This window comes from Oncorhynchus mykiss, chromosome 14 (assembly GCF_057628025.1).
Source record: "Oncorhynchus mykiss isolate SJ-2025 chromosome 14, ASM5762802v1, whole genome shotgun sequence".
NCBI classification, from domain to species: domain Eukaryota; kingdom Metazoa; phylum Chordata; class Actinopteri; order Salmoniformes; family Salmonidae; genus Oncorhynchus; species Oncorhynchus mykiss.
This window is the reverse complement of record NC_143035.1, coordinates 30097005-30124249: the sequence shown is the minus strand read 5'-3', so window position 1 is coordinate 30124249 and position 27245 is coordinate 30097005. Positions and strand designations below refer to the sequence as shown.

At 44.2% G+C, this 27245-nt stretch overlaps 2 protein-coding genes across 8 annotated transcripts in view; one reads left to right on the top strand and one right to left on the bottom strand.

Moving 5' to 3' along the window:
- The window catches only part of LOC110489108 (NEDD4-binding protein 3-A), a 117710-nt gene extending 107470 nt beyond the window's left edge, over positions 1 to 10240 (top strand). For all 5 annotated transcript variants that reach the window (XM_090198690.1, XM_036943279.2, XM_036943280.2 and 2 more), the window contains exons 4-10: positions 1989 to 2198; positions 2829 to 2950; positions 3898 to 4084; positions 4154 to 4246; positions 4535 to 4786; positions 5517 to 5772; positions 8100 to 10240. In XM_090198690.1, coding sequence (XP_090054816.1) covers positions 1989 to 2198; positions 2829 to 2950; positions 3898 to 4084; positions 4154 to 4246; positions 4535 to 4786; positions 5517 to 5772; positions 8100 to 8629 — 1650 coding nt within the window. In that variant the 3' untranslated portion in view covers positions 8630 to 10240. The remainder of the gene's footprint in view (positions 1 to 1988; positions 2199 to 2828; positions 2951 to 3897; positions 4085 to 4153; positions 4247 to 4534; positions 4787 to 5516; positions 5773 to 8099) is intronic.
- A 2579-nt stretch (positions 10241 to 12819) lies between these two features.
- LOC110489107 (E3 ubiquitin-protein ligase RMND5A) lies at positions 12820 to 24004 on the bottom strand. 3 transcript variants are annotated; one of them, XM_090198109.1, is made up of 11 exons: positions 23652 to 23690; positions 22444 to 22503; positions 22162 to 22334; positions 21251 to 21393; positions 20930 to 21067; positions 20707 to 20807; positions 20074 to 20240; positions 18395 to 18560; positions 16560 to 16662; positions 14607 to 14761; positions 12820 to 14470 (listed from the first exon to the last, which is right to left on the bottom strand). In XM_090198109.1, the coding sequence occupies exons 3-11, from the start codon at positions 22298 to 22300 to the stop codon at positions 14407 to 14409; spliced, it is 1176 nt and encodes a 391-aa protein (XP_090054235.1). In that variant the 5' UTR covers positions 22301 to 22334; positions 22444 to 22503; positions 23652 to 23690; the 3' UTR covers positions 12820 to 14406. The 3 variants fall into 3 exon arrangements, with proteins under 3 accessions (XP_090054235.1, XP_021417353.2, XP_090054236.1); XM_021561678.3 differs by lacking the exon at positions 22444 to 22503 and having other exon boundaries at positions 23652 to 24004; XM_090198110.1 differs by lacking the exons at positions 20707 to 20807; positions 20930 to 21067; positions 21251 to 21393; ... (1 more) ...; positions 22444 to 22503; positions 23652 to 23690 and adding an exon at positions 20551 to 20667.
- Between the last annotated feature and the right edge of the window lie 3241 nt (positions 24005 to 27245).

The window sequence follows — 27245 nt, the reverse complement described above, 5'->3', positions numbered from 1 at the left end:
CTCTCTATACCTCCAGTATGCCATCTCCCCTCCCTGTCTGTCTCTCTATACCTCCAGTATGCCATCTCCCCTCTCTAACTGTCTGTCTCTCTATACCTCCAGTATGCCATCTCCCCTCTCTAACTGTCTGTCTCTCTATACCTCCAGTATTCCATCTCCCCTCTCTAACTGTCTGTCTCTTTATACCTCTCTCCCTGTCTGTCTCTCTATACCTCCAGCATGCCATCTCCCCTCTTTCCCTGTCTGTCTCTCTCTACCTCTCTACCTGTCTGTCTCTATACCTCCAGCATGCCATCTCCCCTCTCTCCCTGTCTGTCTCTCTATACCTCCAGCATGCCATCTCCCCTCTCTCCCTGTCTGTCTCTCTATACCTCCAGAATGCCATCTCCCCTCTTTCCCTGTCTGTCTCTCTATACCTCTCTACCTGTCTGTCTCTCTACCTCCAGCATGCCATCTCCCCTCTCTACCTGTCTGTCTCTCTATACCTCCAGCATGCAATCTCCCCTCTCTCCCTGTCTGTCTCTCTATACCTCCAGCATGCCATCTCCCCTCTCTACCTGTCTGTCTCTCTATACCTCCAGCATGCCATCTCCCCTCTCTACCTGTCTGTCTCTCTATACCTCTCTACCTGTCTGTCTCTCTATACCTCCAGCATGCCATCTCCCCTCTCTCCCTGTCTGTCTCGCTATACCTCCAGCATGCCATCTCCCCTCTCTACCTGTCTGTCTCTCTAAACCTCTCTACCTGTCTGTCTCTCTAAACCTCTCTACCTGTCTGTCTCTCTATACATCTCTACCTGTCTGTCTCTCTATACCTCTCTACCTGTCTGTCTCTCTATACCTCTCTACCTGTCTGTCTCTCTATACCTCTCTCCCTGTCTGTCTCTCTATACCTCTCTCCCTTTCTGACTCTATACCTCCAGTATGCCATCTCCCATCTACCTGCCTGTCTCTCTATACCTCTCTACCTGTCTGTCTCTCTATACCTCCAGCATGCCATCTCCCCTCTCTACCTGTCTGTCTCTATACCTCTCCACCTGTCTGTCCCTCTAAACCTCTCTACCTGTCTGTCTCTCTAAACCTCTCTACCTGTCTGTCTCTCTAAACCTCTCTACCTGTCTGTCTCTCTATACATCTCTACCTGTCTGTCTCTCTATACCTCTCTACCTGTCTGTCTCTCTATACCTCCAGCATGCCATCTCCCCTCTCTACCTGTCTGTCTCTCTATACCTCCAGCATGCCATCTCCCCTCTCTACCTGTCTGTCTCTCTATACCTCCAGCATGCCATCTCCCCTCTCTACCTGTCTGTCTGTCTCTCTATACCTCCAGTATGCCGTCTCCCATCTACCTGCCTGTCTCTCTATACTTCTCTACCTGTCTGTCTCTCTATACCTCCAGCATGCCAGCTCCCCTCTCTACCTGTCTGTCTCTCTATACCTCTCCACCTGTCTGTCTCTCTAAACCTCTCTACCTGTCTGTCTCTCTAAACCTCTCTACCTGTCTGTCTCTCTAAACCTCTCTACCTGTCTGTCTCTCTATACATCTCTACCTGTCTGTCTCTCTATACATCTCTACCTGTCTGTCTCTCTATACCTCTCTACCTGTCTGTCTCTCTATACCTCTCTCCCTGTCTGTCTCTCTATACCTCTCTCCCTTTCTGACTCTATACCTCCAGTATGCCATCTCCCATCTACCTGCCTGTCTCTCTATACCCCTCTACCTGTCTGTCTCTCTATACCTCCAGCATGCCATCTCCCCTCTCTACCTGTCTGTCTCTCTATACCTCCAGCATGCCATCTCCCCTCTCTACCTGTCTGTCTCTATACCTCTCCACCTGTCTGTCCCTCTAAACCTCTCTACCTGTCTGTCTCTCTAAACCTCTCTACCTGTCTGTCTCTCTATACCTCTCTCTGACTACCTTGCATCTCTCTCTGTCTTACCAGACAGTTTCACCTACTAACTATTCTAGTCTTCCTCTCTCCCTCCAGTCTCTTCCCAGGCCGTCTGCCTTCAAGCTGGTCACACCCAAGAACTTCAGTTCCATGCAGAACCTCTACCCTGCCAAGATAGAGGACTCAGACCAGGGCCTGTCCAACGGGCTCCACCGGGCCTACGCACACACACCTAGAGCTGTCTCCACCTCCTCTTCCTCCTCCTCACCCTCCCGACATGGAGGACCCACCTCCAGCGGAACCAAGGTGCCCGTTTTCCATGCCACTGTTTTAGTCTGGTGATTTCTGTCTGCTCCTGAAACATGTACAGTGTCTGTTACTAGTGTTCTTTAAAAACATCAGGAAGGGACTTTATCAATACTGTCCAATGTACCAGGATTATTATGGTGATGATGATACTTCATATTGATGGTGATTATGATGATGCCGGTGGTGATGATAGTGATGATGATGCTGGTGATGATGATGCTGGTGATGATGATGCTGGTGATGATGATGCTGGTGATGATGATGATAGTGATGATGATGCTGGTGATGATCATGCTGGTGATGATGATGCTAGTGATGATAGTGATGCTGATGATGATAGTGATAGTGATGATGCTGGTGATGTTGATGCTGGTGATGATGCTGGTAATCATGATAGTGATGATGATGATGCTGGTGATGTTGATGCTGGTGATGATGCTGGTAATCATGATAGTGATGATGATGCTGGTGATGATGATGATGCTGGTGATGATGATGATGCTGGTAATCATGATAGTGATGATGATGCTGGTGATGATGATGCTGATGATGATGCTGGTAATCATGATAGTGATGATGCTGGTGATGATGATGATGATAACAGTTGGTATTCATGTTGTGATACAGGCGGTAGCGTCAGTGCGTGGTCTGAGTCAGGAGGATGAGAACCTGTCAGACTCTGGTCATAACTCCATGAACAGTCTTCCTCCATACAGACCTCCCTTCAGACCACAGCTGGCTCACATCAGGTCAACTCCTGTTTCTCTCTGTCTGCCTCTCTCTGTGTCTGTGTCTCTCTCTCTGTGTCTGTGTGTCTTTCTCTGTGTCTGTGTGTCTCTCTCTGTGTCTGTGTGTCTCTCTCTGTGTCTGTGTGTCTCTCTCTGTGTCTGTGTGTCTTTCTCTGTGTCTGTGTCTCTCTCTGTGTCTGTGTGTCTCTCTCTGTGTCTCTGTGTCTTTCTCTGTGTCTTTCTCTGTAACTGTCTCTCTCTGTGTGTCTGTGTATGTCTCTCTGTGTCTGTGTGTCTCTCTGTGTCTGTGTGTCTCTCTCTCTGTCTGTGTGTCTCTCTCTGTCTGTGTGTCTCTCTCTTTGTCTGTGTGTGTCTCTCTCTCTGTGTCTGTGTGTGTGTCTCTCTCTGTGTCTGTCTTTTTGTGTCTGTGTGTGTCACTCTCTGTGTCTGTGTGTGTGTGTGTCTCTCTCTGTGTCTGTGTGTGTCTGTGTGTCTCTCTGTGTGTCTGTGTGTCTCTCTGTGTGTCTGTGTGTCTCTCTCTGTGTCTGTGTGTCTCTCTCTGTGTCTGTGTGTCTCTCTCTGTGTCTGTGTGTCTGTCTTTGTGTCTGTGTGTCTGTCTTTGTGTCTGTGTCTGTCTCTCTCTGTGTCTATGTGTGTGTGTGTGTGTGTGTGTGTGTGTGTGTGTCTCTCTCTGTGTCTGTGTGTCTGTGTCTGTGTGTCTTTCTCTGTGTCTGTGTGTCTCTCTGTGTGTCTGTGTGTCTCTGTGTGTCTGTGTGTCTCTCTCTGTGCCTGTGCGTCTCTCTCTGTGTCTGTGCGTCTCTCTCTGTGTCTGTGTGTCTCTTTCTGTGTCTGTGTGTCTCTCTGTGTGTCTGTGTGTTTCTCTGTAGATCAGTGATGATGAAACGGAGGATAGATATGACGATGATAATGGTAATGATGATGATGAAGATGTATGTTACCACCCTCAGTGCCTCCATGAGCCACATCAACACCATTGGCTCTCTGGACCGAGCATCAAAGGTTGCGGGGTCGTCGGGGGTTGCTATGACGGAGATGGCCATGTCGTGTCGTAGCATGGCAACACTCAGCCGCATGGCGCCATACGGAGGGGAGGCTCCGCCCCCTTACGAACTGTCGTTCTCCGTAGAGGAGGTGGTGAGTGATGGATGGATCAGTTGGTTGATTTCATTAGTTGAATGACTGATTGGTTGGTTGACTGTCCAGGTGCGTGATCTGGAGGAGAGGCTGGTGGAGAAGGAACACGAGCTGAAACAGATGAGGAGGAACCTGGATGAGAGTGAAGGAGCCATTGCACAGGTTATGAGTAGACCAGTGTGTGTGTGTGTGTGTGTGTGTGTGTGTGTGTGTGTGTGTGCGCGTGTGTGCGCGTGCGTGCACATATATGTGTGTGTGCGTGTGTGTGTGTGCGTGCGTGCGTGCGCATATATGCGTGCGTGTGTGCGTGTGGGCGGGATGTGGTTGTGCGTCTATAACTGTCTTTCTTTTTTACCCTCCCCCCTCTAACTCACCCTCCCCCTCTATCTCACCCTCACTCTATCTCTCCCCCCCCCCTTTATCTCTCTCCCCTTCCCTCCCTCCCTGTAGGTGTTTGAAGGTAAACAGCGTCTGTGGGAGAAGGAGTTGGAGGAGTTGAAGCATCTGTACGCCGCCAAGCTGCGTCAGGTTTCCCAGCATGCTCAGCATTCCCAGCATGCACTGCAGCTGCAGCTGCACAAGGCCCAGCAGGAGAAGAACAGACTGCAGGACGAACTGGAAGCTCTGGAAGGGGGGAGACAGAGAGAGGGTCAGGGCAGTCTGAAGGGAACCAGCCCTACTCTGGAGGAGACTCAGTGGCAGGTGAGGGGGTGGGGGGATGGAGTGGGGAAGGTGAGGGGGTTGGGGGATGGAGTGGGGGGGGTGGGGGGATGGAGTGGGGAAGGTGAGGGGGTAGGAGGATGTAGTGGGGAAGGTGAGGGGGTAGAAGGATGTAGTGGGTAAGGTGAGGGGGTAGGAGGATGTAGTGGGTAAGGTGAGGGTGTAGGAGGATGTAGTGGGGAAGGTGAGGGGGTAGAAGGATGTAGTGGGTAAGGTGAGGGGGTAGGAGGATGTAGTGGGTAAGGTGAGGGTGTAGGAGGATGTAGTGGGGAAGGTGAGGGGGTAGAAGGATGTAGTGGGTAAGGTGAGGGGGTAGGAGGATGTAGTGGGTAAGGTGAGGGTGTAGGAGGATGTAGTGGGGAAGGTGAGGGGGTAGAAGGATGTAGTGGGTAAGGTGAGGGTGTAGGAGGATGTAGTGGGGAAGGTGGGGGGGTAGAAGGATGGAGAGTTGTAGGTAAGTGAAGGTAAAAACATAGAGATGGGTCCGTGAACTAAGAGGACGGAGGACAGGCATAGGTTAATTTTTATTGTTTATTTCACTTTTGTATATTACCTACCTCACTTGCTTTAGCAATGTTAATACATGTTTCCCATGCCAATAAAGCCCCTTGAATTGAATTGAATTGAGAGGAGGAATTGACTGAGGGATGCTGGTGAAGAGCAGGGTTTATTTAACATCCTCTTTCACCACCCCTCCCTCCTTACCTTTCAGGTGTGTCAGAAGTCGGGTGAGATCTCGTTGTTGAAGCAACAGCTGCGTGATTCCCAGGCGGAGGTGACCAGCAAGCTGTCAGAGCTGTTCCAGCTGAAGACCCAGCTGAGAGAGACCAGAGGAGAGCTGCAGAGAAGTGATGGACAGATAGACACGCTGCAGACAGCCCTACAGGGGGCGCAACTTCGACAACTGGAGAAAGGTGGTGCAGAGGAGAGTGGAACACTAGAGTCTCGAGGATCAGGAGGGGCATCAGGTATGTGGTCCTCTGTAGCTCAGTTGGTCGTGCATGGCGCTTGCACCGCCAGGGTTGTGGGTTTGATTCCTGGGGCCACATATACCTAAAATGTATGCAAGCATGACTGTACGTCGCTTTTGATAAAAGTGTTTGTTAAAGATCATTTATTGTCATGTTGTGTTTGATTGTTGTGTTTGATTGTTGTGTTTGATTGTTATTTAATGATATGTTGTGTTTGATTGTTATGTTTGATTGTTGTGTTTGATTGTTGTGATTGATTGTTGTGTTTGATTGTTGTGTTTGATTGTTGTGTTTGATTGTTATTTAATGATATGTTGTGTTTGATTGTTATGTTTGATTGTTGTGTTTGATTGTTGTGTTTGATTGTTGTGTTTGATTGTTGTGTTTGATTGTTGTGTTTGATTGTTGTGTTTGATTGTTGTGTTTGATTGTTGTGTTTGATTGTTGTGTTTGATTGTTGTGTTTGATTGTTGTGTTTGATTGTTGTGTTTGATTGTTGTGATTGATTGTTGTGTTTGATTGTTGTGTTTGATTGTTGTGTTTGATTGTTGTGATTGATTGTTGTGTTTGATTGTTGTGATTGATTGTTGTGTTTGATTGTTGTGATTGATTGTTGTGTTTGATTGTTATGTTTGATTGTTGTGTTTGATTGTTAGTTAATGTTATGTTGTGTTTGATTGTTGTGTTTGATTGTTGTGATTGATTGTTGTGTTTGATTGTTGTGATTGATTGTTGTGATTGATTGTTGTGATTGATTGTTGTGATTGATTGTTGTGTTTGATTGTTGTGTTTGATTGTTGTGTTTGATTGTTGTGATTGATTGTTGTGTTTGATTGTTGTGATTGATTGTTGTGATTGATTGTTGTGATTGATTGTTGTGATTGATTGTTGTGTTTGATTGTTGTGTTTGATTGTTGTGTTTGATTGTTGTGATTGATTGTTGTGATTGATTGTTGTGTTTGATTGTTGTGTTTGATTGTTGTGTTTGATTGTTGTGTTTGATTGTTGTGTTTGATTGTTGTGTTTGATTGTTGTGATTGATTGTTGTGATTGTTGTGTTTGATTGTTGTGTTTGATTGTTGTGATTGATTGTTGTGTTATGTGTGATTGTTGTGTTATGTGTGATTGTTGTGTTATGTTGTATTTGATAGTTATTTAATGTTACATTATGTTTGATAGTTATTTAATGTTACATTATGTTTGATAGTTATTTAATGTTACATTATGTTTGATAGTTATTTAATGTTACATTATGTTTGATAGTTATTTAATGTTACATTATGTTTGATAGTTATTTAATGTTACATTATGTTTGATAGTTATGTAATGTTATATTATGTTTGATAGTTATGTAATGTTATATTATGTTTGATAGTTACGTTACATTATGTTTGATTGTCATGTGTTTGTGTGACTAATGTTACTGTGTTGACCAATAAGCTAATTGGTGATCATTAAATTGTCTTTATCTCTCGCTTTCTCTCTGCTCCCCTCTCTTTCTCTTCCTCCTCTTCCCCTCTCTCTCTCTCTCCCTCCCTCTCTTTATCTTCCCTCTCTCTCTCTCTTTCTCTTCTTCCTCTTTCCCTCTCTTTCTCTTCCTCCTCTTCCCCTCTCTCTCTCCCTCCCTCTTTTTATCTTCCTCCTCTCTCTCCCTCCCTCTCTTTATCTTCCCTCTCTCTCTCCCTCTCTTTATCTTCCCTCTCTCCCTCCCTCTCTGTATCTTCCCTCTCTCCCTCCCTCTCTGTATCTTCCCTCTCTCTCCCTCCCTCTTTATCTTCCCTCTCTCTCTCCCTCTCTTTATCTTCCCTCTCTCTCTCCCTCTCTTTATCTTCCCTCTCTCCCTCCCTCTCTGTATCTTCCCTCTCTCTCCCTCCCTCTTTATCTTCCCTCTCTCTCTCCCTCTCTTTATCTTCCCTCTCTCCCTCCCTCTCTTTATCTTCCCTCTCTCTCTCCCTCTTTCTCTTCCTCCTCTTTCCCTCTCTCTCCCTCCCTCTGTATCTTCCCTCTCTCTCCTCCCTCTCTTTATCTTCCCTCTCTCCCTCCCTCTCTTTATCTTCCCTCTCTCTCTCTCCCTCTTTCTCTTCCTCCTCTTTCCCTCTCTCTCCCTCCCTCTGTATCTTCCCTCTCTCACCCTCCCTCTCTGTATCTTCCCTCTCTCTCCCTCCCTCTTTATCTTCCCTCTCTCTCTCCCTCTCTTTATCTTCCCTCTCTCCCTTCCTCTCTTTATCTTCCCTCTCTCTCACTCCCTCTGTATCTTCCCTCTCTCTCCCTCCCTCTTTTTATCTTCCTCCTCTCTCTCCCTCCCTCTCTCTCTTTAACTGTAGGTCCTACAGAGGAGCGTCTGCGAGCAGAGCTGTTATTAGAGCGTTGTCAGAGCGAGGCCCAGGCTACGGCCTTCGAGCAGGAGAGACAGACGTGGCAGACAGAGAAGGAGAAAGTAATCTGCTACCAGAGAGAGCTGCAGGCCAGCTACCTGGACATGTACCGCCACAACCAACTACTGGAGAGAGAACTATACCTTCTCAGAGGAGAAGGAGTCGGAGGAACACTGGAGAGAGAACTATACCTGCTCAGAGGAAGAGGAGAAGGAGGAACACTGGAGAGAGAACTATACCTGCTCAGAGGAAGAGGAGAAGGAGGAACACTGGAGAGGGAACTGCAAGATGTGAGGGGAGGAAGAGGAGGAGAAGGAGGAGGGCGAGAGATGGAAGAATACAGTAACGAGTCACTGGAGAGAGAAGTGCAGGAGGTGAGGAGAGGAAGAGGAGGAGGAGAGAGAGAAAGAGGAGAGGAAGACAGCATACCTCCTCCTGGTCTTCCCTGGATAGAGAGGATAGAGTCGTCTGAGATTTGACTGAGTGGACACTAGATGGGGGGCCCATTCCAAACCAAACACTCAACCCCTCTTCCTATCTCCTTGATGAATACTCAGGCTTCTTACAGACTTTAAAGGACAGGAGGGGCCCCATTCCAAACCAAATCCTCACCCCTTATCTTTATTTCCTTGTGGAGGGCCCAGTTCCAATTCCAAAACAACACTGCACTCCTATACCTGTGTGAACTAGACTGAATAGTGTGCATATATAATCAGCAATACAATGATACCCTCTCTGGTACTGTTTTTTGGAAGTTCCACTTCCTACTTCCTGTTTCAATCCACCAATAAATGACAACTTCCTGTTTCAGTCCACCAATCAATGACAGCGTATTAGAGTCGAGAACACTTTACAATCCTTCAAGCACGACACCGACCAAACCTCACTTTAGAGGGCTGCTTGTATGTACAAAGGATAATAATAATAATAATAAACCTATTTGTAAATGTTACTTATTCAAATGTTGTTCTGTGTGTATATAATCAAACCAGTGAGTTTGATAGTTCCGATCCTCACAGCCGTTCTGTGGGCTTGAAGTTCAAACACTGACTGGGGGAAAGTAAGGGTAGGAATACGTCCCAAATGGCACCCTATACCCTGTATAGTGCACTACTTTTGACCAGGACCAATGGGGCTCTTGTCAAAAGTAGTGCACTACATAGGAAATAGGGAGCCGTTTCAGATGCAACCTAGAACGTTGTCCAAAGGATCTAAAGGGATTTGGGTTTTGTCCCGGTGAGGTGAGGTACGGTCATTGTCACTGGATAATAAGTCTAGTGTGTAGAGTAGGCCTAATGTAAATGACATTAAAAGTTCTCTTCATTCAGGGAGCGTCCAGGGAGCTGGGCTCAGAGGAGAAACATAACATCACTAGACCATCAGAGGCCAACACGCGGATGATGTTGCTCTGCCATTAACAACAAGGGGAATTTTTGTCTTGTTTTTGTTGTTGGAAAATGACCCTTTAAGAAACCTGTAATACTGTAACAATACTGTATTCAGGACATTTTATGGAATTTATATTTGTCATGTGATTCTATTTTCTGTCCCCAAATAACTATATTGTGATCTGTATATAGTTGTTAGTTAGATATACTAATGCTGCAGAAGCATGTACTCTTTGAGGAAATAGCCTGAATAGCCTGATATTACAGCGCTGGCCGTTATTCTGCATCCCATTGGGCTAATTACTGATCATCTATTGTTGCTGTCGGAGAAAAAAGCTCATCTCCTAAACAGATATTTTCAGCAAATGGAAGAAAATTGCCATATTTTCCCATTAACAAACATACAATTACAAAACTTTTCTCAAGTTATTTTGAATACATTTTATTGGTCCTAGATTCATTAAATATTCAGAGTTCATTGACGGGAGTTACTGCTTTCAATACATGTAAAAAAAAATATATATATATATATATATATATGGCAAAAATAGTTTTTCATCGGACAGCAACGTTTTGTTTAGGGAAAAATACTGTACTGTGACTTGTGTTAAACCACTGGAGAGAAATAAATATATATATAAATATATATATTATATGTTGGTTCTGAATTTCTATAATAAACATTTATCAAGTGGTGTGAGAGATTCTTTGAGGGCTGTTTCTTTTACGTTAGCAGTTGTCTAAGTAATAAAAACAAAATCACAACCTGTATCTACACCTTGTAGTAATTCACTGGTAGGGTATACTACACTATACTATAATGTACTGTACTATGCTATACTACACTGAACCCGGTAACATACATAAACCCTAGTCTTGTACTACACAGTAAAAATAAAAGTGTTTATTTAACTCCTAAGAGTGAATTCAACACTGTTTCAGATAACATTTGGTCCCATTCTACATAGTGTTAAAGTTACTCTACAAGTAGTGTCACATTTTCAGAGTCGATTTGACTCAAAATGATGTTACAATTCACACACGTGTAATAATATTTTTTTATTCCACGGAATTGAGTTGAATTTACACTGCAATTACTGCATCATTTTACACAAATTTTACAAGACAAAAATTCCCCTTGTTGTTAGTACTCATCCTGGGTTATGTCAACACACATTTTTACACCCCCTTTTTTAACTGTCTACATTCATCTCAGACTTGGTTACCTTTCCCCCCATCCTCCTGGGACTTTAAATACCTATTTGTTGTGTGCAGGACTGGACAATGGGAGAATCTCTCAATTGCCTACTGTTCGCCTTCTTCTCAAAACCCATTGGAGGAGAAGGTCAGAGGGGCGGGACTCCTGGCTTATTTATCCAATGGGTTTTGAGAAGGTGGAGAGGACACGAGGAGTATGCAACTGAGATTCTCCCAATATCTGTAGTGAAGGAGACTATTAACTGAGAGATTAGTTTTTGTGGCCCCTCTGAACTACGGATTGGAGGAATCTGCTAGGAAAGTCCCCTTTACAATGTCTCGGCCTTGGATCCTTATCACCACACACCCTGTCACTCCCCTGTACAAACCTGGCCCTTACATACCTCCTCCCTGAGTTTGGACATTAGAGGGCAGAGGTCAGCCTAGATGTGAACAGAGGAGGATCTTTGTTAGCGTAAGGAACCGGTCTTTCCATGGGAGCCAGCCAAGGTAAGCTGAAGAGAAGGGGAGTGGCTGCCCTGTGTGGTTTTGTGAAGTTGAGTGCTGGACACACAAACACCCAGTGTTCTTTTAGAACCCTGATGGAAAAATATCTGTGTATGTACCACAGGAGGTTGGTGCAACCTTAATTGGGGAGGACGGACTCGTAGTAATGGCATGAACGGAATATATGGAATGGCATCCAACTCATTAAACACCTGGTTTCCATTCACTCCATCCCAGCCCTTATTGACCCCTCCTGCCACCCACTCTCAAGCATATTTGACTTGTGTAGTTGCCAGGTTCACAGTTTGAGCAGTTAGCAAACAGCCCTGTTTTAGACTTGACGTGTATGTTCCCGGGGGGGGGGGTCAAGCCAAACACCATCTCTCCCTCTGACTCACCAACCTCCATCTAACATTATATAAACCAGGGCTTAATATAACTCCACAACTCACATAGGTGACTGTGAGAGGGCGATTGTCTTCTGAGTGTGGGTTGATGAACGATATTAACTCATGATTCTGTGTTGCTGCTCTGTATGTAGGAGGGACTCTACACATGCAACCCACACTGCTCGGATTGCAAGCATTCAATGTTAGGCAGCTTACAGTATTACTTACAACTGTACCACACACTAGTTAAAGTCAACAGTTTTTTGCGTGAAGTGAATACAGCTAGCCCAGGTGGAGATGTTTCTGCAACTAAAATCTCAGGCTGAGGCATCTGGTGTGGTAAGGCCGCCATCTGGTGGCATCTGCAGGAAGAGCATGTGAGTCAATAATAGTAGCTAGTATTGGCTGTCACCAAAAAATAACTACCCGCTACATCTTCCTGCAGCTAACCAAACAGAAAAACAACCAAACTCTGACATCTTCCTGCAGCTAACCAAACAGAAAAACAACCAAACTGACATCTTCCTGCAGCTAACCAAACAGAAAAACAACCAAACTCTGACATCTTCCTGCAGCTAACCAAGCAGAAAAACAACCAAACTGACATCTTCCTGCAGCTAACCAAACAGAAAAACAACCAAACTGACATCTTCCTGCAGCTAACCAAACAGAAAAACAACCAAACTGACATCTTTCTGCAGCTAACCAAACAGAAAAACAACCAAACTGACATCTTCCTGCAGCTAACCAAACAGAAAAACAACCAAACTGACATCTTCCTGCAGCTAACCAAACAGAAAAACAACCAAACTACCAAACTGACATCTTCCTGCAGCTAACCAAACAGAAAAACAACCAAACTGACATCTTCCTGCAGCTAACCAAACAGAAAAACAACCAAACTGACATCTTTCTGCAGCTAACCAAACAGAAAAACAACCAAACTGACATCTTCCTGCAGCTAACCAAACAGAAAAACAACCAAACTGACATCTTCCTGCAGCTAACCAAACAGAAAAACAACCAAACTGACATCTTTCTGCAGCTAACCAAACAGAAAAACAACCAAACTCAGACATCTTCCTGCAGCTAACCAAACAGAAAAACAACCAAACTGACATCTTCCTGCAGCTAACCAAACAGAAAAACAACTAAACTCGGATACATTTCACAAACATAAAAACAGAGTTGGAGTATAAAGTTTTTATTCCATTTCAAGATGCAAGTATAATATGAAACATGTTAGAGAATAAATATGTACAATAAAACTGGAATAAAGAAGCAGGTAAAAGGCAAACCTATCAGACAAGAACTCAATAACTCTGACTGCTGGAAAAGAAAAAGAACCCAAGGAAGAAGCCATAACAGATCTTAATGTATTCTGGGAAAGGAGGTGAATGATTGTCAACCAAAAGCAGGAAATAAAATGTCAACTAAACACAAAAGAAACGTGTACACACAAATAAAGACCTGTTACCATCATTCATTCTGACTGGAGATCAGAGTTTATATAATGGCTGACTGCTACCATGTGTCGGCTGTTAAAGATATGCTGGTGCAGACCTTGCTGACGTCACCATTTCATGGGCTGGTATGACATCACCATTTCATGGGCTGGTATGACATCACCATTTCATGGGCTGGTATGACGTCACCATTTCATGGGCTGGTATGACATCACCATTTGATGGGCTGGGAGCTATCCGTTTGGTCCAAGGAGAAGGATTTGATCATGGATCCAATACTGATGTTGCTATTTTGTGGCAGGATTAGATTTCATAAAAAGGTATAAAGTTACTTAAGGTTTCACTATTTTACAGGAGACTTGATTCTAGCGATGATAAATAAAAACTAAATCAGACTTCACAGTAGTATCATTTGTTTTTGTTAAATACATCGGCCTACACAGAACAAGAAACAGGAAAATTATTGTTATTGGAGGCAGTTGCAAAATCAATCAGCCAATTGACCCTCGACCTCTCCATGATCACAACTGCTGATCATCACACATACATGTACTGTAACCCATAGTGACTTTCAACCAATCAGGGCCTTTATTACATCATAGCCAATAGGCAAGATTTTACTTTTTTTACAATCAGTGTTCCATTCACAAACTGTAACCACGGTCACCTCAACCTATCAGCCAATCACAACCTCTCAATACAATATATATGTGAATATACTTTCTCAGAGGCCACTTAGCTTTACCTCTGTAATATAGAAGTTTAAATACTCTCCTGAAATCAGACAACTTCCTAAAAACCATAATGTCACATCACCTAACATCCATTCAACCGACCATTCTGTGTTCTGAGGAAAGCCTGCAGATGGATATATAGAGGATTCTGTGTTCTGAGGAAAGCCTACAGATGGATATATAGAGGATTCTGTGTTCTGAGGAAAGCCTACAGATGGATATATAGAGGATTCTGTGTTATGAGGAAAGCCTACAGATGGATATATAGAGGATTCTGTGTTCTGAGGAAAGCCTACAGATAGATATATAGAGGAAAGAAACAAGGAACAGTCGTCCAAAAACTCTACAACTCAACTTGATACCCCATGATAACGCATCATCACATCCTTAACAAGAATTAGCCTATAGTAAGTTCTGCGGGCAGCTGCAAATGAGTGTCAATGAATTAATGATCCTTTTGAGATCTCTCTCTCTCAGGAGGTAGGATGGGGGATTTACAGGGGTCCTGGGGTAGCTCAAAGGAGCTCCACTTTGCCTGGGGGTTTCCAGGGGGTTTCAGGAAACAGGATGGGGGATCAAAAGAAGATCTGCTTGGCATCTGACGGGTTCTGCTCCATGGGACAGTAGGGGCATTTCAGCCTGAGGAGATGGAGGACAGAGTTAGACATATACAGACCGGCAGGAGAGTTTAACCACAGAGTTCCACAGGTCTGACTGTCAATGGTTGAGTGCCTGTTTGTCTGCCTGTCTGTCTGTCAACCTGGATCAGACTCACTTTCCAGCGTTGGTGAGTTTGTTGAGGGCGTCTCTGGAGATGACGTGTCCACAGATGAGCTTCATGGGAGGGTTGCTCTCTGACGTCTGCTGTCGGAGGATGGGACAGGCGAACACAGAGTGGTACCAGCACTTCTTCCCCAGATCTATCTCAATCTGGAGGGAGGGGAGACAGGACCGCTCCGTTAACCTTCTATGACAACCTTCTTTAATAATCCATTATAAATGGTTATACACTGCTCAAAAAAATAAAGGGAACACTAAAATAACACATCCTAGATCTGAATGAATTAAATATTCTTATTAAATACTTTTTTCTTCACACAGTTGAATGTGCTGACAACAAAATCACACAAAAATGATCAATGGAAATCAAATTTATCAACCCATGGAGGTCTGGATTTGGAGTCACACTCAAAATTAAAGTGGAAAACCACACTACAGGCTGATCCAACTTTGATGTAATGTCCTTAAAACAAGTAAAAATGAGGCTCAGTAGTGTGTGTGGCCTCCACGTGCCTGTATGACTTCCCTACAACGCCTGGGCATGCTCCTGATGAGGTGGCGGATGGTCTCCTGAGGGATCTCCTCCCAGACCTGGACTAAAGCATCCACCAACTCCTGGACAGTCTGTGGTGCAACGTGGCGTTGGTGGATGGAGCGAGACATGATGTCCCAGATGTGCTCAATTGGATTCAGGTCTGGGGAACGAGCGGGCCAGTCCATAGCATCAATGCCTTCCTCTTGCAGGAACTGCTGACACACTCCAGCCACATGAGGTCTAGCATTGTCTTGCATTAGGAGGAACCCAGGGCCAACCGCACCAGCATATGGTCTCACAAGGGGTCTGAGGATCTCATCTCGGTACCTAATGGCAGTCAGGCTACCTCTGGCGAGCACCACCCCACACCATGACTGACCCACCGCCAAACCGGTCATGCTGGAGGATGTTGCAGGCAGCAGAACGTTCTCTACGGTGTCTCCAGACTGTCACATCTGTCACATGTGCTCAGTGTGAACCTGCTTTCATCTGTGAAGAGCACAGGGCGCCAGTGGCGAATTTGCCAATCTTGGTGTTCTCTGGCAAATGAAAAACGTCCTGCACGGTGTTGGGCTGTAACCACAACCCCCACCTGTGGACGTCGGGCCCTCATACCACCCTCATGGAGTCCGTTTCTGACCATTTGAGCAGACACATGCACATTTGTGGCCTGCTAGAGATCATTTTGCAGGGCTCTGGCAGTGCGCCTCCTGCTCCTCCTTGCACAAAGGCAGAGGTAGCGGTCCTGCTGCTGGGTTGTTGCCCTCCTATGGCCTCCTCCACGTCTCCTGATGTACTGGCCTGTCTCCTGGTAGCGCCTCCATGCTCTGGACACTACGCTGACAGACACAGCAAACCTTGCCACAGCTCGCATTGATGTGCCATCCTGGATGAGCTGCACTACCTGAGCCACTTGTGTGGGTTGTAGACTCCGTCTCATGCTACCACTAGAGTAAAAGCACCGCCAGCATTCAAAAGTGACCAAAACATCAGCCAGGAAGCATAGGAACTGAGAAGTGATCTGTGGTCCCCACCTGCAGAACCACTCCTTTATTGGGGGTGTCTTGCTAATTGCCTATCATTTCCACCTGTTGTCTATTCCATTTGCACAACAGCATGTGAAATTTATTGTCAATCAGTGTTGCTTCCTAAGTGGACAGTTCGATTTCACAGAAGTGTGATTGACTTGGAGTTACATTGTGTTGTTTAAGTGTTGCCTTTATTTTTTTGAGCAGTGTAGTATTATACATGTTATTTTTGATTTATTTTCTATTTCATGAATAGTTAAAATAGTTATGAATTACAATTCTTGCTTTTAAATGCTAATAGGATTACTCTGGGATTACCACCCAGAGAAAGTCACCCAGAGAAAGTCATGAGAGAAAAGCAGAGAGCTTAGAGAGGGAGACTTACAGGCAGCTCGTCCTTGTGTGTCCAGACTCCACTACACTGTCTCTGTTCAATCACCTGTTTGATGTTCATCAGGACTGGCAGAGCCATGCAGCCTGACGCAAAACTGACAAAGAATTCAACACAGAGAGACACACATGGAAATCACAGATATCGTTGAAGTTGGAAGTTTACATACAGCTTAGCTAAATACATTTAAACTCAGTTTTTCACAATTACTGACATTTAATCCTAGTAACAATTCCCTGTCTTAGGTCAGTTAGGATCACCACTTTGTTTTAAGAATGTGAAATGTCAGAGTAATTGCAGAGAGAATGATTTATTTCAGCTTTTATTTATTTCATCACATTCCCAGTGGGTCAGAAGTTTACACACACTCAATTAGTATTTGGTAGCATTGCCTTTAAATTGTTTAACTTGGGTCAAATGTTTCGGGTAGCCTTCCACAAGCTTCCCACAATAAGTTGGGTGAATTTTGGCCAATTCCTCCTGACAGAGCTGGTGTAACTGGGTCAGGTTTGTAGGCCTCCTTGCTCGCACACGCTTTTTCAGTTCTGCCCAAACATGTTCTATAGGATTGAGGTCAGGGCTTTGTGATGGCCACTCCAATACCTTGACTTTGTTGTCCTTAAGCCATTTTGCCACAACTTTGGAAGTATGCTTGTGGTCATTGTCCATTTAGAAGACCCATTTGTGACCAAGCTATAACTTCCTGACTGATGTCTTGAGATGTGGCTTCAATATATCCACCTAATTTTCCTTCCTCATGATGCCATCTATTTTGTGAAGAGCACCAGTCCCTCCTGCAGCAAAGCACCCCCACAACATGATGCTGCAACCCCCGTGCTTCATGGTTGGGATGGTGTTCTTTGGCTAGCAAGCCTCCCCCTTTTTCCTCCAACCATAACGATGGTCATTATGGCCAAACAGTTCTATTTTTGTTTCATCAGACCAGAGGACATTTCTCCAAAAAGTACAATATTTGTCCCCATGTGCAGTTGCAAACCGTAATCTGGCTTTTTTATGTCGGTTTTGGAGCAGTGGCTTCTTCCTTGCTGAGTTGCCTTTCAGGTTATGTCGATATAGAACTCGTTTTACTGTGGATATAGATACTTTTGTACCTGTTTCCTCCAGAATCTTCACAAGGTCCTTTGCTGTTGTTATAGATTTGCACTTTTCTCACCACAGTATGTTCATCTCTAGGAGACAGAACGCGTCTCCTTCCTGAGCGGTATGACAGCTGCGTGGTCCCATGGTGTTTATACTTGCGTACTATTGTTTGTACAGATGAACGTGGTACCTTCAGGCATTTGGAAATTGCTGCCAAGGATGAACCAGACTTATGGAGGTCTACAATTTTTTTTCTGGGGTCTTGGCTGATTTCTTTTGATTTTCCCATGATGTCAAGCAAAGAGGCACTGAGTTTGAAGGTAGGCCTTGAAATACATCCACAGGTACACCTCCAATAGGTTAATTGACATCATTTCAGTCAATCAGAAGCTTCTAAAGCCATGACATAATATCCTGGAATTTCCCAAGCTGATTAAAGGCGTATGTAAACTTCTGACCCACTCAAATTGTGATACAGTGAAATAATCTGTCTGTAAACAAATTGTTGGAAAAATGACTTGTGACATACACAAAGTAGATGTCCTAACCGACCTGCCAAAACTATAGTTTGTTAACAAGACATTTGTGAAGTGGTTGAAAAACGAGTTTTAATGACTCCAACCTAAGTCTATGTAAACTTCCGACTTCAACTGTACATACTGCAGTGAAAAACAATGACAAGGAATCTTACTATCAGCGTTATACTGCTGTGTGTGTGTGTGTCTAACCTGACACTGAGAGGTGACTCTACAGATAGCCCCAGCAGAGCGCAGGCGTCCCTGGTGAAGCTGTTACAGATGTCAGCCCACTGGTTGGTCTCTAACAGAGAGCGGTAGGGAGAGTTCTCTATGCCGTGCCGCAGGTACACCAGACTACCCATGAGGATCTGGATGTCTGGGGGAGAGAAGACACTGCTGTAATGGATTTCTGGAGGGAGAGGTCTGGGGGAGAGGAGACAGTGTTATTCAGGGTGTCTGGGGGAGAGGAGACAGTGTTATTCAGGGTGTCTGGGGGAGAGGAGACAGTGTTATTCAGGGTGTCTGGGGGAAGAGGAGACAGTGTTATTCAGGGTGTCTGGGGGAAGAGGAGACAGTGTTATTCAGGGTGTCTGGGGGAAGAGGAGACAGTGTTATTCAGGGTGTCTGGGGGAAGAGGAGACAGTGTTATTCAGGGTGTCTGGGGGAAGAAGAGACAGTGTTATTCAGGGTGTCTGGGGGAAGAGGAGACAGTGTTATTCAGGGTGTCTGGGGGAAGAGGAGACAGTGTTATTCAGGGTGTCTGGGGGAAGAGGAGACGGTGTTATTCAGGGTGTCTGGGGGAAGAGGAGACAGTGTTATTCAGGGTGTCTGGGGGAAGAGGAGACAGTGTTATTCAGGGTGTCTGGGGGAAGAGGAGACAGTGTTATTCAGGGTGTCTGGGGGAAGAGGAGACGGTGTTATTCAGGGTGTCTGGGGGAAGAGGAGACAGTGTTATTCAGGGTGTCTGGGGGAAGAGGAGACAGTGTTATTCAGGGTGTCTGGGGGAAGAGGAGACAGTGTTATTCAGGGTGTCTGGGGGAAGAGGAGACAGTGTTATTCAGGGTGTCTGGGGGAAGAGGAGACGGTGTTATTCAGGGTGTCTGGGGGAAGAGGAGACGGTGTTATTCAGGATGTCTGGGGGAGAGGAGACAGTGTTATTCAGGGTGTCTGGGGGAGTAGAGACCGTGTTATTCAGGATGTCTGGGGGAGAGGAGAAGGTGTTATTCAGCATGTCTGGGGGAAAGGAGAAGGTGTTATTCAGGGTGTCTGGGGGAGTAGAGGCCGTGTTATTCAGCATGTCTGGGGGAGAGGAGAAGGTGTTATTCAGCATGTCTGTGGGAGACAGGGGTTATGGAGGAGGGAGGAAGGAAGGTGTCCATTCACAGACTATTGGAACAGATCATTAGTCAGTCAGCTGGTAAGAGAAAGAAGCTATGAAGTCGTGTAAGAAAGCTATTGAGAAAACAAAAATGAGGGTTTCTTATTGGACTGGTTGTTCCTTCCTGTTTCAATAAAAATATATATATATATATATGTTTGGTGCCTAATGAACATCCTTGTCAAAAAGCTCTTCAAGACCACCAGGAGGCCCCAGCCAGGGTATGTCTGTCCCTACCTCTCTTCAAGACCACCAGGAGGCCCCAGCCAGGGTATGTCTGTCCCTACCTCTCTTCAAGACCACCAGGAGGCCCCAGCCAGGGTATGTCTGTCCCTACCTCTCTTCAAGACCACCAGAAGGCCCCAGCCAGGGTATGTCTGTCCCTACCTCTGGTGCTATGAGGTGAAGGACTGTTAGTGCCTACGTTCAGACCATCATATATCTGCTGCCTAAATTTCTATCTGTCCCACCCTGCTGACCTGAACAGGGCCCAGGCTGTCTGTGTTCCTACCTCTCTGGTGCTGCGAGGCGAAGGGCTGGAAGTGCCTGGCGTACTGTAGCGCCTCCAGCTGGTTGGTGATGCCTCCGTTTAACAGGCTGATGAAGTAGAGGCGGTGCAGCTTGAACTCCAGGGTACTGTTCAGGTCCAGCAGGCGCTGCCGGTTTGTTACTGCCCACCTGGATTGTAATCATTAGTGCATACCGTAGCAAACAGTTGTAAATTGAAAACAATCATTTCTATTGGACAAATTCAGGTAGGTCCCTCCCCGTTTCCTTCTGTTTGGTTCTGTTTGGCTCCTAGTGAATAGACCCCAATTCAATCAATTCAGGAAGTCAACTGAAATTCTAATTGACCGTCAACCCTGGCATTTCAGATCTCAATTGTGTTCACTACTCTAAAGTTAATCAGTTACTGAATGGCTGAAAATGATCAAAGAGGGGTTTGATTCACATTCAACTGCACACAGAGAGGAAGTACAGTACATACTCTAGTGCTGGTCTGAGGTCAGTATATAACAGAGAGGAGGTACAGGACATACTCTAGTGCTGGTCTGAGGTCAGTATATAACAGAGAGGAGGTACAGTACATACTCTAGTGCTGGTCTGAGGTCAGTATATAACAGAGAGGAGGTACAGGACATACTCTAGTGCTGGTCTGAGGTCCTGCATCCTCAAGGCCTCCAGGATCCTGTTGAGTTCCAAGAACGGCTGCTTCATGCTCATGTCAATCACTACTCCAGACTCCTGGGAGACACACAAACAACAGAGAAGCCAGGCAGTTGTAATGCATATGAAATACACCAAATGTCTTTTCTTTCTGGGGACCAATAGGGTGTGCAGGCTTTTGTTTCATCTCAGTTGTTTACCTGACATAGGTCCTCTGCCACGCTCAGCATGCCTTGTCTGTACAGGTGTTCCACAATGGTCTCACTCAGGTACTTCTGTCTCTCAGGTGAGTCCCACACGGTCTCTGCCACCACTGCACTCACCTCTGCATCAAAGTTCTACAGACACACAACCAGGAAACAACCAAAGGAAACCGGAAATAAAACACACAGAATCTGCTGAAATTTCTCCCTTGTGTGCTTAAGGTACATTTTATAAACCGCAAGGGAGTTGTGTCATCATTCATCTTTTCTAAAAATGTAAAGAGTCTATAATGAAAGTATTTATTGGGAAACTCTCACCCTGTCGATAGCTTTGCCCACTTTGGAGACACTGCCGTGGATGTCCTTGTGTCTGGAGGCCAGCAGCTGTACCGTTTCTTTAATGTTCTTACAACACTGGGCCATGGTCTGAGACAGCACCGAAAGATCTGCATCTTGTACCCCTGAAGGAGAGCCATATATTTAGAGAGCTGGTACATTGAGGTTTCTGCATTGTGATTGACATGACACAAAACTCTATGGCAGCCATGTTGGCGCCGTAGAAATACAATGACTTACACCATGCCATTGTTGAATACTCCTTTCTGATTGGCATGAAGAGCATTCTAGAGCGTGCATTATTTCCCCATAACGCACGGTATATTTGCACGGTGGAATTCAACGGCTATAGTTCATTCTTACATGTTCTATGTTTGAGCTGCTTTTGAATGCATAGACCCTCGTTGATTGTCCCTTACATATTTCTATGGTTATCGACCCCATTACATGGGAACATTTTAACAATGCTATGTAACAGAATGTCTAGAATTAGAACGATATTCAAGTGATGTCTCTGCTCTGAAGGAGACAGCAATCAGGTTCAAACAAATCAGAACATCAAAAGGTTAAAAAAGGTTAAAAGCAGTCCTGTTGAACGCACATAAAGAAACCTATGAATCAATTCTGTGCCAGAACCCTCGCGAGTCAAGGCACGCAACCGGAGCAAAACAATATTTCATTTCTCTTAGGGCCAAATTGTTTAAATAACTTCAATTGCATATTGTTGAAGTGCTTTAGTTGTACTCCTGCATCAAATTCCTCAAATATGGGGCCTGTAACAGTGTGTGCAGGTATCTATCATTCTTTCATTTAGTACCATGCAGCTGCAAATGACTTGATGACTGGAGTGGACACTACTTCTAAACTAGAGCGTGGAGCTGGCTCTGCCTTACCGAATGTAACCAGCTGTCCCCGTAGCTCACAGACGCTGCGTAGTAGTTCATCCAGACGTTCCTCTGACTGGTGTCCGTACATGACGAACCTATGGAGCACCTTCTCCAGCTCCCGCTCCACACACGCACACTGCTCCATACCTAGACTGGGACTCTACCGCATTCACTACCACCTGGGAGAGACAAGACATATGGAACTAGGCCTAGATCACTGGTCCTCAAACCTCTCCCCGGGGACCACCAGACATTTCACAATATTGTTGTAGCCCTGAACCAGCTCACCTGAATCACCTAGTCAAGGGCTTGATGATTCGTTGACAGGTTGAATCAGGTGTGCTAGCTCTGGAATATAGCAAATACATAGAACAACTAGGGGTCCCCGAGTAGAGGTTTGAGAACCACTGAACAAGGTCACAGACAATAGCTCAACATTTTGCAATCCTCCCATAACCCCTACAGTTTTGTTTCACTACTGGTATAACTGATTTAGCCAAACTGGTCAACAAAATCCTATTATTAGTTTAATCAGATTTGCTAGAGCCTAAAGTGTGCAATGGCACAGTATTCATAATCATTGACAGGCAACAGAAAATATGAAAGAAGAACAGTCTATTCTAGATCAACAAGTGCAGAACAGTTGTTAGGCCTGGATGTTTTGGTCTCATTGACAAATTAGGCATTCCTGCTGTACACATTTGAAAAACATTGCTTAGCAACTTTCCTCTTCTCTTCCTAAAATATAAAAACTTTTCTTTTGAATTTTTCATCTGACAAATATAAAAATAGCTATAGTACGAAGCTAAACCTACTGTAAACCAGTGGCTACTTTTGGAACTGCTTTGCTCGCTGAAGCTAATAGGCCCTGTCCATAGCCTCAAACCCTCAAACAATGACATTCGACTGCAAAACAGAGTTTGAACGGTATGCTAACTAGTCAAATCGTTTGCTGACACTTTGTTTGAGTCAAGTAGCTAGCTAAAGACTAACAATATAGCCAGCTAGGTTCTTGTTACTTACTCAAAACTGACAACAAATCTCTGATAACAGCTATGGTAGCAAATATCAAGTTAGCTACGCTAGCTAAGCTAACTAGCTATATTCACAACAATATTAACAGTACCAAGCCAGATGGCGTAGCTAGTTATCTAGCTGTATAAGACGTCGTATCAAACACCACTTAGTTACAATGGCGATTATCATACAGCGAGAAATCCTAATGGCAACTGAGACATGTTGGTGAGTAAGTTAGCTTGCTACGTTTGTCGCATAACGTAAACAAACAGCTAGCTAACGGTAATGTAAACCTAGCATGGACCGAAGCTGTTTGTTTGACTTGTCTATAATGGTGTATTGTAATTGATTGTATAGTTAGAAAGATAGCCAGATTGTCCAAATACTTTTTTCAATTCTCAAATATATCAACGACATGTCAGAAAATATAAAAATAAATTAAAATAACAACATAAAACGTCAACATAAACACCACTTGCCTGTTGTGACAGCTATTCTCCACCAGTCGTCCTTCGATCTGCGGAACTTCCTTCCTGTGTAGCATGTCTCGGATTTTCATAATAAAAGTACTGGAGTTACTTTACCCATGAATGCAAGGTTCTTAGACTTGATTCAATGTTTCAGTTTTTACAGAGTGTAAAGATACTATATTTTCAGAGTTCCATCCTCTGATACATAATCATGTATGCCTATAGTATGCCTATAAAACAAGTAAAATGTAGGTTTCAAAGTGATAGCAGTTGATTCCAATATTAAATTGTCTCACAATAGCCTACAACTTCATTGCGAACCCCAGGTGGTGCTGTATGGACGGTTATGCATGGAGATCTATGGCCAGATTGCAGACCTATGGTGAAGACAGGTGTGTGGCTTGGAGCTGTCCAGGGGATTTCCCACCTGTGATATAACTATCTGGTAATGACCCCAGACCGGCATTGATGTGTAAAACACACACACACACACACACAAAAACATAATTATGCATGTAGATTACTAAAAGTCACTCATAAGACATGTCTCAATTATTCATGTCATCAATAAATTCAAGTTCTCAATTCCGTTACTTCAATAACTTGCATTACCACATACTGAGTGTATCAAAATAAAGAACAATTTTGCACCAGGGATTCTGTGATCAAGCTAATCAGTGACGATTTTAGCATGTAAATCTTGGTGCGGCAAACTCCCCAAATTGTTTTTAGATGCATGCCGGCAAAGCCACTACACAACACTAAACAATACATTAAGGCACTATAACAGTGACAAACAGTGCCTACATAAAGCCAACGTCTCACCACTGCTACCCCTGGCTATCAGCGGAGTCTTCTCTCGCAGCGAAACAGTTAATTCAGCCTCATTTACTGCCTTTAAAAAGAACATAGCTGATATGACTGACTTGCTTAAACAAATGTGGTTTCTAATGACAATTGAGATGTACAAACTATGGCATAAGGGGACGACAAGCGCATAAGAGGCAATCCGTAATTTTGATTAAAACATTAATGAGGCTACTTTTCTGTTGGTGCATGGTGGTCAAACAAGCAAGGGGTGTCCCACCGATTAGAGAAGCACTAGTAAGTAAGATAAGTGTTGTTCTCTGCAGCTCAGTTGGTCGAGTACGGCTCTTGCAACGCCATCACAGTGAGTTTGATTCCCTGAACCACCCATACGTAAACATTGATGCAAGCTTGACTGTAAATGGCTTTGGATAAGAGTGTCTGCTAAATGGCATATGTTATTATTAAATTAGGATATCTGAACAAGTCAAATTAACTCCAATTGATCTCGTCTTTCACTCCTAATGATCTAAACATGCATGATCACACTTCACAACAGACGATTGGAGGGATTTTTGCATGGGATCTTTCTAGAAGGCGCAATGAAACCCCCAATAGGCTAGATTACAGTCATGCAAATAAATCCTTACACACACTTGGATTGCTTCAAGTTAGGTGACAGATTCACAAACCACAATTACACCCCAAAAAGGACAACAAACTAGGGCAGTTGAAAAAAAGACAGATTTGAAATGTAACCCTTCTGGTTTCTATTCAGTCCTGTTTGTCATGAACACTAAGGGGTTGGTTGGTTCTTAAATACCCTCTATTCAGTCCTGTTTGTCATGAACACTAAGGGGTTGGTTTGTCCTTAAATACCCTCTATTCAGTCCTGTTTGTCATGAACACTAAGGGGTTGGTTTGTTCTTAAATACCCTCTATTCAGTCCTGTTTGTCATGAACACTAAGGGGTTGGTTTGTCCTTAAATACCCTCTATTCAGTCCTGTTTGTCATGAACACTAAGGGGTTGGTTGGTCCTTAAATACCCTCTATTCAGTCCTGTTTGTCATGAACACTAAGGGGTTGGTTTGTTCTTAAATACCCTCTATTCAGTCCTGTTTGTCATGAACACTAAGGGGTTGGTTGGTTCTAAAATACCCTCTATTCAGTCCTGTTTGTCATGAACACTAAGGGGTTGGTTTGTCCTTAAATACCCTCTATTCAGTCCTGTTTGTCATGAACACTAAGGGGTTGGTTTGTCCTTAAATACCCTCTATTCAGTCCTGTTTGTCATGAACACTAAGGGGTTGGTTTGTCCTTAAATACCCTCTATTCAGTCCTGTTTGTCATGAACACTAAGGGGTTGGTTGGTTCTTAAATACCCTCTATTCAGTCCTGTTTGTCATGAACACTAAGGGGTTGGTTTGTCCTTAAATACCCTCTATTCAGTCCTGTTTGTCATGAACACTAAGGGGTTGGTTTGTCCTTAAATACCCTCTATTCAGTCCTGTTTGTCATGAACACTAAGGGGTTGGTTTGTCCTTAAATACCCTCTATTCAGTCCTGTTTGTCATGAACACTAAGGGGTTGGTTTGTCCTTAAATACCCTCTATTCAGTCCTGTTTGTCATGAACACTAAGGGGTTGGTTGGTTCTTAAATACCCTCTACTCAGTCCTGTTTGTCATGAACACTAAGGGGTTGGTTTGTCCTTAAATACCCTCTATTCAGTCCTGTTTGTCATGAACACTAAGGGGTTGGTTGGTTCTTAAATACCCTCTATTCAGTCCTGTTTGTCATGAACACTAAGGGGTTGGTTGGTTCTTAAATACCCTCTATTCAGTCCTGTTTGTCATGAACACTAAGGGGTTGGTTGGTTCTTAAATACCCTCTATTCAGTCCTGTTTGTCATGAACACTAAGGGGTTGGTTTGTTCTTAAATACCCTCTATTCAGTCCTGTTTGTCATGAACACTAAGGGGTTGGTTTGTCCTTAAATACCCTCTATTCAGTCCTGTTTGTCATGAACACTAAGGGGTTGGTTTGTCCTTAAATACCCTCTATTCAGTCCTGTTTGTCATGAACACTAAGGGGTTGGTTTGTCCTTAAATACCCTCTATTCAGTCCTGTTTGTCATGAACACTAAGGGGTTGGTTTGTTCTTAAATACCCTCTATTCAGTCCTGTTTGTCATGAACACTAAGGGGTTGGTTGGTTCTTAAATACCCTCTATTCAGTCCTGTTTGTCATGAACACTAAGGAGTTGGTTTGTTCTTAAATACCCTCTATTCAGTCCTGTTTGTCATGAACACTAAGGGGTTGGTTTGTTCTTAAATACCCTCTATTCAGTCCTGTTTGTCATGAACCCTAAGGGGTTGGTTTGTCCTTAAATACCCTCTATTCAGTCCTGTTTGTCATGAACACTAAGGGGTTGGTTTGTCCTTAAATACCCTCTATTCAGTCCTGTTTGTCATGAACACTAAGGGGTTGGTTTGTCCTTAAATACCCTCTATTCAGTCCTGTTTGTCATGAACACTAAGGGGTTGGTTTGTCCTTAAATACCCTCTATTCAGTCCTGTTTGTCATGAACACTAAGGGGTTGGTTGGTCCTTAAATACCCTCTATTCAGTCCTGTTTGTCATGAACACTAAGGGGTTGGTTTGTTCTTAAATACCCTCTATTCAGTCCTGTTTGTCATGAACACTAAGGGGTTGGTTGGTTCTAAAATACCCTCTATTCAGTCCTGTTTGTCATGAACACTAAGGGGTTGGTTTGTCCTTAAATACCCTCTATTCAGTC